The sequence below is a fragment of the Astatotilapia calliptera genome, chromosome 17, assembly GCF_964374335.1.
Source record: "Astatotilapia calliptera chromosome 17, fAstCal68.1, whole genome shotgun sequence".
NCBI classification, from domain to species: Eukaryota; Metazoa; Chordata; class Actinopteri; order Cichliformes; family Cichlidae; genus Astatotilapia; species Astatotilapia calliptera.
Window position 1 is genome coordinate 37,021,229 of NC_137438.1, and position 10,197 is coordinate 37,031,425.

The 10,197-nt window shown below is 38.9% G+C and overlaps 1 protein-coding gene across 1 annotated transcript; it reads left to right on the forward strand.

Annotated features, from left to right (window-relative positions):
• Positions 1-327: 327 nt before the first annotated feature.
• slco1d1 (solute carrier organic anion transporter family, member 1D1) lies at positions 328-8,562 on the forward strand. Its single transcript, XM_026147445.2, has 15 exons — positions 328-549; positions 726-832; positions 2,673-2,814; positions 3,026-3,158; positions 3,410-3,534; positions 3,700-3,846; positions 4,132-4,230; positions 4,698-4,946; positions 5,335-5,499; positions 6,008-6,203; positions 6,359-6,524; positions 6,657-6,838; positions 7,684-7,748; positions 7,834-7,951; positions 8,152-8,562. Exons 2-15 carry the CDS (start codon positions 782-784, stop codon positions 8,360-8,362), a joined length of 2,049 nt encoding a protein of 682 aa, XP_026003230.1. The 5' UTR covers positions 328-549; positions 726-781; the 3' UTR covers positions 8,363-8,562.
• Positions 8,563-10,197: the final 1,635 nt, after the last annotated feature.

Genomic DNA, 10,197 nt, shown 5'->3' on the forward strand with positions numbered 1-10,197 from the left:
ATCAATAGGACAGGAAGACTTTGATCACATCTTTGAGGCACCCAACCGTACAAAAAGGCCGAGTTTCTCCGGAGGAGGAAAGTATTTCACTTTGAAAGCAGCAGACCAACAGAAACAGCAGGTTTGTATTACAATAAGTTTTGACCCGTTTCATGCTGCTGTTTGTTGTCTGTTCAACAGGATGGCTACTCAGGAGGCTTATGAAGTTCTCAGAGGAGGATGTGCGGGTCTGTGAATATCTGTGTGTGTGTGTTTGTGTGTTCAGTGAACTTCTGAACCTTTAGATGCTGTTCATACAATCACTCGACGAAAGCCACCACCGCTGTCACATTTGTACTTGTGTGAACGAGTGGCTGTGTGTGAGAGTTGAAGGGGTTGGATGATATTGACATGAAAACAACCTCACATGAGTGGCTGAGTTACTGATTACAGGTGATGTTCACTTGTAATTTGTTAAAGATAAGACTCCCGTTTTCAGCACAAAGTCCTATGCAAAGGGACAGTCTGCCTTCCACCGCCATCCCTCAGAGGACCACTGCTGGTTGTCAGGTAAGTGCACTTTTTTTTTTTGAGACAAAATAGTTGCGTTGATCTTTTTGGGGCAAACTCTGGAAACAAATCAATGCACTGCAGCTAGACACCTTTTAGGATGTTACTACCTGAGACAGTATCTAGACAACGTTAGGGTTTTTTTTCCTGCTCGTAATCTTGTTGTGGCTTTTCAGGTCTTGTGCTATTCCATTTTCTACTGTCCTGGATTTCTCTGAAGCACGGCAGCATCATGAGCGTAGAATCCAAGAAAACACGTGAGGCATGCTGCTCCAAGCTTAAGGTCAGAAACCCTCACTGCTTTAATGACTGGAAATTTAAATGTAAACGTGAATAATAATAATAATGGATTGGATTTATATAGCACTTTTCAAGGCACCCAAAGCGCTTTACACTGCCACTATTCATTCACTCTCACATTCACACACTGGTGGAGGCAGCTACAGTTGTAGCCACAACAACTGACAGAAGCGAGGCTGCCATATCGCGCCATCGGCCCCTCTGGCCAACACCAGTAGGCGGTAGGGTGATTTTGGTGTGTTTCTTTGCTTGTTTGCATTGTGTTGTTTTCAACAAAAAGTCACCAGCACCCCTTGGGAAAGACTGAAATGTCCCCAAACTGTTTGTGATCATTCACAGTTTGTTCTGTGACCTTCAACTCGAGTCCCTTTTCAATCATTAACGATCTTACTGTCAAACGTAAAGCTGGATGCAAGGCTTGCATTCCTAAAATAAAAATAATAATTGATTCACGGCTTTTTGTCAGAAGTCTTCAGAAGACAAAAAAACAAAAAAAAAAACGAAAAACCAAAATGAATGCACGATGCTTTTTTAAGGAACAAATTGCAAAAAAATTTTTTTTTAAATGCCTGATGTAGTAAATATTTTTTACATTTTGCCAGAAGGCTCAATAAACACTCCATTTTCAATTTTCTATCAATTATTTTATGGTCCAAAGGTTTAAGGGGTTCAATTCGGCGACTGTGGCTCAGGGGGTTGGGAAGCACATCTGTCGCCAGTTCAATCCCCAGGCTCTCTGTCCCGGCCACCTACAGGTGTTGGCCAGAGGGGCCGATGGCGCAATATGGCAGCCTCGCTTCTGTCAGTTGTTGTGGCTACAACTGTAGCTGCCTCCACCAGTGTGTGAATGTGAGAGTGAATGAATAGTGGCATTGTAAAGCGCTTTGGGTGCCTTGAAAAGCGCTATATAAATCCAATCCATTATTATTATTAATTCAGTGAGATAGTTAAGAAAAGAATGTGTTCAGTGATTAGCTTTTCATCAAGCAGGATACATTATATTATGCTAAACACTTTTTAAAATGTAGAACACAGTGCACATCTATAGCAAATTGTTTGCTGTCTGTTTAACATTTTACAAGTTATGGGTTTTCTTTTTTAGGGTTTTTTTGTATTGCAACCAAAAAAGAGGCTTTTTGGCTGCAATACAAAGAGAATTGTTTCTAACATTACCTAAACTGGTTGCAAAGCTTGCATACATGTTCTTATATTTGTAAAGAATATACTTGCTCATTACAAGAAAAGATATTTCTTAGAAAGAGGACTAACCAATCTAACTGAAAGGGATTTATCACCAATGGTCTTGGTCTTGATTCGTACTTTGGGTAGGTAGCTAGCGATTGTTAGAAACAATAAACAGAGTTTGTCTAGTGCTTAATGTTTTACCCTGATGGGATCAATAGTGGGATCATCTATTACTCCCAGTGGTGTGTGCTACAACTTTGACAAGATCAGTTCAGGAAAGATGATTAATAAGTGATAAATTAGTGTGGTGGGTTTTTAAAATCTGTTGTAACCACTCTTATTCTGGTATCAGTACACTAATCCCATCAAATGTCACTTAATGTAAATCACTGGTAAAAGCATTTGTGAAGTGCTGTGGGTATGTTTAGTGTGTGAGTTGATTCTATTATGGGAAACACTGTCATTCACCTCCCTATAGGTCACATCAGAAGAAGGGATTACAATTCAATCATCCAGGTCACAACAATCATTTTGACTGTTTAAAGAAATTCTGAGAAACCATTTGGCAGCTCTTTCCAGTAATCCAGTCCAATTAAATCTAGAAAAGCTCAATCTAACTGGTTATGTGTGTTTTCCAGCTCTTCCTGGCCTCCCTGGCATTTGTATATTTTGCCAAAGCCTTTGCTGGAGCTTACATGAAGAGCTCCATCACACAGATTGAAAGACGGTTTGATATCCCAAGCTCCCTGATTGGTGTTATAGATGGCAGCTTCGAAATGGGTATGCGCTTTTTTATACTGAATGCAGCATGTTAGCATTATGGTTTATATCAACTACAGGAATTTATCTAATTTATTGACTACAAAGCACAAATTTCAGGTTATGTTATAAAGATAAGCAGACTGCTGAACTCTCATGCCTGGCAAAGACTGTAGCTGTTCATTGATTCATTCCATAATCATTCTTAGTTATTTTTAATTCTTCTCTACAGGCAACCTGCTCATCATCGCCTTTGTGAGCTACTTTGGTGCCAAGCTCCATCGTCCCAGACTGATTGGAATTGGTTGTCTGATCATGGCTGTGGGATCCTTCCTTGTAGCCCTGCCTCACTTCTTCCAGGGACTGTCAGTACAAAGTTTCCTTCTTCTTCATGAATATAACAATGAACCAATCAAATAATCAGATTACTAAGAGTTATGTTGAGCTCCCAGAGAATAAAGACTGGAAATGTTTGATAAGATTCATAAATGCCCAAAAGCTGTAATCGCATAAAATGGCTAAAAGTGCATGTGTGTTCTATAGCATCCAAGAAATGAAGGAGTATGTGTACTTACATGTTTCACAATTTTCAGATAATACTTTGAATATTTTCCAGGTATAAATATGAGACCAGTGTGTCTCACAAAGCTGCTGTCAACAGCACTGAGACCATCCTGCCCTGTCTGTCCAACCACAGCATGACTGATGCAGATGACACACTTGATGCAGAGACCAAATTAGGTATTTAGCAGCCACATTCCCTGCAATGGATCAGAAGTAAGATCACTCAAGTCTGAAATAGACTGTTTCGGGGTGATTTTAGTCATTTTTCTGTTTTAGATTTTATACACTATTCCGTTCATGATATGCACAATGTAAAGTCAAGTTTCTCCCCCCGCCCCCCAGAGTGTGAAAAGGCTGCTGGTTCACCCATGTGGATCTATGTATTCTTGGGAAACATGCTGCGAGGAATTGGAGAGACTCCCGTCATGCCACTGGGAATTTCCTATCTGGATGACTTCTCCAGAGAAGAGAACACCCCTTTTTATTTGGGTTAGTCATCATTTACGGTTTTGCTGTCTTTCACTGTTTTCATGCATTTTAATACTATCCACTTATATTTATTATTTTATCCATTTTTTCATAACTGCTGTATCATGAACTTTGACATATTACCCTCTGTTTTTTGACATTTCTTTGACCTTGTACTCAATTATCCCTTGGTGTTTCCTCACTGCCTAAAATCCTAAACAGTTCAGAAGGCCGCTGTACTCCTCCATCATGGCCAAATCTCAAACTGCTCAATACTTATCTTCTCTTTTCCGCTCCGTTTGCCAGCCTGCATCCATACAGTAGGAATCTTGGGACCTATGTTTGGCTTCATGCTTGGGTCCTTCCTTTCCAAGATTTATGTGGACACTGGATTTGTGAATTTAGGTATGGTATTACAAAAAGTAATTTTTAATATTGTGTAACAATAATGTTTACCTGCGATGTTAGTAATATCCTGAATGAAGTGTTTAATTAGGCAGAGAAGACTTCTGGTTGACTTGAGCAACGCTGAAACTCATTCGTGTCTCAATTTAGCAAAATGTTTTCTTCCATTTGGACTTTCTAACGCAACATGACATTACAAAAGTCAAACCATTTCTTTACTGAGTAATTATGGGTCTACCAGAAGCAAGAGGATTTCACAACACTTCATCCTGTTGACATAGTTGACATAAACTCTTCCTTCACTACTTGGATTAGAGCTATTGACATTCCCTGAGCCAGAGAACTGCCTCCATACTTCTAAAAATGACTAAGCTGTTATGATGAAAGGGCTTAGAAGTCACTTATAAAAGTCCTACACATAAAATGTCTGTAATAACCTGCGGTCTTTGCCTTTCCCCTTCTTCCAGACACCATCACCATCACCTATAAGGACTCCCGCTGGGTGGGAGCCTGGTGGCTGGGCTTCATAGTGACTGGCACAGTGGTTCTACTGTCTAGTATCCCATTTTTTTTCCTTCCAAAGTCTTTACCCAAGCAAGGGCAAGAGCAAGAGGAAATTCAAAGCAAAAGCACAGAGCTTGCAACAAAGACCGAGCAGGAACAATTCCTGCCAGAGGAAACCCAGGAGAAAGTCAAATTTCAGGAAATGGCTAAAGGTAATTCACTGCTCAGTAGAGCATTTATCCTAACAGATCTTTAAGAAAGTCTCGTGAAAATGCATAATTTTGTAGATATAACTGCTAGATTCAAATTCCCATTTAGTATAATTTGAGATTATTATTAAATTTTGATCTCAAAAAATCCATCATGAAAAGCATTAAACATGATAAATAGTACATTCTCACTGGGAAAACGAGGTTTAGTAACGAGGTAATTTATGTCATTACAATCAGGCATGCCTTACAACCCCTATCCTGCTAATAGATAGTTTATACAATATTTTAACACAGCAATAATATTTTTATTTTACTTTATATTTACTTAGTTTTATGTGTCTATAAAAGTATTTTCCTCTTCTCTTTGATGTGCTTTGCACTTCACCAGATTTCATTCCATCTCTGAAGCGACTCTTCAGAAACAGAATCTACTCGCTGATTATCCTTGCCTCCCTCGTGATTGTCAACGGCTTTATTGGCCTGATCACCTTCAAGCCAAAGTACATAGAGCAAGTCTACGGCCAGTCAGCCACCAAAGCCATTTTCCTCATAGGTACGGAGCAAAAACTGGCTTTCATTCACTTTCTGTTTTCTTCACTATGTAGCCCAAGGCAACTGAAACAATGATGTTATTGAAGGGAAGTCTGATTGCGAGTGATAAGGCAGACTGAAAATGCAAGAACTACTCCTTTTCTGTGTGTGTGTGTGTGTGTGTGTGTGTGTGTGTGTGTGTGTGTGTGTGTGTGTGTGTGTGTGTGTGTGTGTGTGTGTGTGTGTGTGTGTGTGTGTGTGTGAGCTAGAATGTTTGTCAAGTAGCATTTAATTACCAAGTGGCTAACCGGCAGGGTTATTGTTAGAATATGAATTGTTCTATCACCAAACGTTATAAAAACAGTTGGCTGCTGAACAAAACCATTTAATGCAAACAACTTTTGTGTGTACTCAGTACTCTGCGCATGAATGGACATAAGTAGACCTGCAAAGTCTGCTTATGGTACATTGCTGCAATTTTGACACACTGAAAAGGTTCATGTTTATAACTTTTCTATCCTTCCTTGTAGGTATATTGAACCTGCCAGCGGTAGCTCTGGGTTTCATCACTGGAGGTTTTTTGCTGAAGCGTTTCAAGTTGGGTATTGTTGGAGCAGCCAGGGTGGCAATTAGTGCTTCTTTGGGGTCGTTTTGCCTGCTTGCCGTTCAGATTTTCGTCCAGTGTGAAAATGCAGAGGTGGCTGGTCTCAGCATGTCATATCAGAGGTGAGTGGAATGGACACACAAGCCTATTTGTTAAGCTAGGTTACACTAAATTTTTGGAAGTTAAATAGTTTATTTTAGTCTTATAAACTAAAAATATGCTCATAAATGTCTCCACTGACAGTGTTAATGTGTCTTTACTTGTCTGTCTGTACCAGAGTCCCTCAAGTGTCCTACAACCCACAGACTTTGCTGTCTCAGTGCAATGGACATTGCTTCTGCTCAGTGAAGCACTGGGACCCGGTCTGTGCATACAACGGCATGACTTATGCCTCACCCTGCCTGGCCGGCTGCCAGACCTCCACCGGAATGGGCAAAGAAATGGTGATGATGGTCTAGACAAACAGAGAGCTTAGAACAGATAAAGATTTACTGTGAATAAACTAAAAAACAGCTCAAACTCACCGACAGACCACAATTAAGGCTGATTTTTAACTTTTTCTTCTTGGTTTTTAGGTGTTTCATAACTGCACCTGCATTAATGAGGCAGGACTAGCTGCAAACGCATCTGCAGTGCTGGGCCAGTGTCCCAGGAAGGATGATTGTGACATAAAATTTAAAATCTACATGGCGTTGTCTGTAATTGGGTCCTACATTTCTGCCTGTGGAGGAACGCCAGGATACATTGTTCTGCTCAGGTGCGAGACACAATTTGACTAAAGAACATCTGCTTCTAAGTTTGTGGTTAAGCAGATGTTCAAGCTTTTAGGGGTAACAAAAATCCATTTTTTTTGGAGTCATAGTTTGGCAAACATGTATATACAATATGTACCCAGTGTTGGGAAGGTTACTTTTAAAACATATTCCACTACAGATTACAGAATACATGCCCCAAAATGTACTTGTAATGTATTCCATTATGTTACTCAATGAGAGTAACGTATTCTGAAAACTTGCAGCAATCTTGTATAGAAAACTATTCTGCATGGATATAAAACGGGTCCACGCCGGGCCCGCGCCTCCGAACTGTAGTAAAGGGGCCTCTGGACCTCATTCTTTTGAATAACAACTAAAGAAAAGACCGCTGTGTAATCCATTTATTTCAACAAAGTAACTGTATTCTGAATACCACCTTTTTAAACAGTAACTGTAATGGAATAGAGTAACTCATATTTAGTATTTTAAATATGTAACGCCGTTACATGTATTCCATTACTCCCCAGCACTATATGTACCATATACTGTTTATGGTATCACTGAAACTGGAACCAAAGGAGATCTACTCCTCAAAAGACCTGTTGTTTTAAAATGTATTAGGAAAAAGTTAGCAACTCTCTTTTTAAAAAAGAGAACCACTATGTACACTAAATATGCCTACAATTGCCATAAATTTTGCCAGTTGATGATTTCTTTTTTTTTTTTACTCTTTAAATTATCTGATACGATATTAATTGAATTTCAAGTTCCAATCTGATACCACCTTATTGTGTGTTTTAATGCTCACATGTGTATCTGATATGGTATAATTTGGTCAACAATTCAGGTCTATACAACCAGACTTGAAGTCGCTGGCTTTGGGTATGCAGACACTGATCGTAAGAACTCTGGGTGAGTACTAAAACTAAAACCCAACCCACACATCGAGCCTTTAGGGGTAAAACTGTTTTTTAATCACATGTGATATGTTTTACAGGTGGCATCCCTCCACCTATATATTTTGGAGCACTGATTGACCGAACCTGTTTGAAGTGGGGTACGAAGCATTGCGGTGGCCGTGGAGCATGCAGACTCTATAATGCTAATGCGTTTAGGTACAATTAAATCTTCATCATTGTGCTTGAATATGTCACTTGTAATGTACCACAGTTTAATTACCTCAATGCAGGGATTTCTAACCAGTGAAGTGACAATCTTTATATTTTATAGAATTTTGTGTACCTAAACTTGTACACAGACAGTTTGACTTGTACAAATATTTTCAGTAATTTGTTACGATGTACTTTACTTTCAGACTTACATACCTAGGAATGATTACTGGACTCTACTTCTTGGCCAACACAGTGTGGGGCTACCTCTACTACAGCATTGTCAAGCGACAGAAGAAAATAGCACTGAAGAATCAGTCCAAAGAAAATGGACAGGAGAGTAATGCAGTGACCAATGGACATGCCAATATCAACATTGCAGACATAGACGACATGGGCACGGAGTGCACTATTTAATGTGTTTTAGGAAGACCACACTATTGTTAAATATAAGTGAATGCCTGAATATTGTGCTGCATCCATACTGGACCAAATATTGGTCATTCTACAGCATCAGTACTTTTCGGAATTAAGCAGTAAACCTTGTTCTTTCGGGTAAAATGTAACAAAGCTCTAAAATGTAACAAAGCTTAATAAAACTAAAATGACACATTTTATACAGTACATCATAGGTGTCAAACTCTGGCCCGCAGGCCAAATTTGGCCCGCAGCCTAATTACATTTGGCCCGCGAAGCCAATACTAAATTATTATTAGAGCTGGCCTACTGGTATTATACAGCTAATATATATATTGTTTAGTATTAAGCTTTGCTTGTTCCATATTCAGTTTTTCAGCAAAACTTGTTTGAGTCCATAAGAAGAGATTCATTCTTAAATCTGGAGGAAGATTTTTTTTTCAGTAAATATTAACATTAGCCCGCGACCTTGTTCCAGTTTTGAATTTTGGCCCACTGTGTATTTGAGTTTGACACCCCTGCAGTACAAGAACATGCAGTCAAGAAAACAGAGCAGGGACACATGCTTTTCTTAATATCTGTCAGCAACACACCTGAGCAGAAACACACAGTTCATGTATGCTGAGACAAAGTAAGAAGAAAACGTGTCAGATTTTCAAAACAAGCTTGTCTCTGATCCTCTGTTTAAACTCAAGCAGCATTAGGTCAGGTAAAGCTAACAATGTCTTACCCTACAAGCTTATTTTAAAAGTGATTTTGTGGAGTACTAGTTTGATAGACATGTATATACTATATGTACCACATACTGCTTGTGGTAGCATAACCTGGTAATATTTTTTTATTAGTTAATTTCATAAATATACAATATAAAGTTTTGGGGGAATACACTTATGTGCAGTTTTCTAAAAATCAATACCACTCCTTTGTCTATGTGAAGTCTCTTACCTTAGTATAACACAAAGAGTAGAAATATGGAAAAATAGGTAGCTGTCTAAAGGTAACAAACACCTCTAGCATCTCTAAATCTCACATCTGCTCAAGCCATGTAGAATAGAAACTCCAGAAGTCACGGAGAGTTAGCTGTGCTACAGTATTTCCTAACTAGCACCAGTGACTTTGATTTACAACTACGAAGACAAACAGCATATCGCTAACTGTGTCTTAGAGATCCTTGATGTTACAGCTAGCCTTGCTGCAACAGTAATTTTTAGGAAATATTCTAAGTCCGGTTCTTACTAAGTTAGAGAATGGACTTAGCATATTTCCTAAAATGTGAAATTAGTAGAGTAACATATTATTTTATTAAGTCTATAAGTTTATTTGTACTAAGTTACAGTAGATGTGACAGACATTTACATGTTGTCAAATAAACATACAGAATAGGATCTCAGTGTCCACTGAAAATGTGAATTCATTGTTTGAATGTCCCTCCTGAAATATGAATAATTGAGCTGCTTTATATACGTGCTAATCAAACTGATTGTGAAGGCTCATTAGCCATTCAGAGACTGTTCTGCACCAGCTCCAGACGAGCTTATCAGCCATGTTTCCAGTTTAATACCTCACAAACTTTGACACACATTTTTTTAATGCACATGCATTTTGAGCCATGAAGGAGAGGAAGATGAGGGGGCCATTGAAAGTTAGTTGCATTTAACAGCTTGAGGTAACCTTTATTCTGAAAAGGTTGCCTTTCAGACACATATGTTACATCACATTGTAACACACAAATCCAAAGGTCATGAGAGTTCCCAGAATCCTCGACTCAACAGTGTTTGCTTGGAAAAAGTTCGTAATGGTTGAGGCAGTGGACTAAGAGTGAGTGGGATAAATGA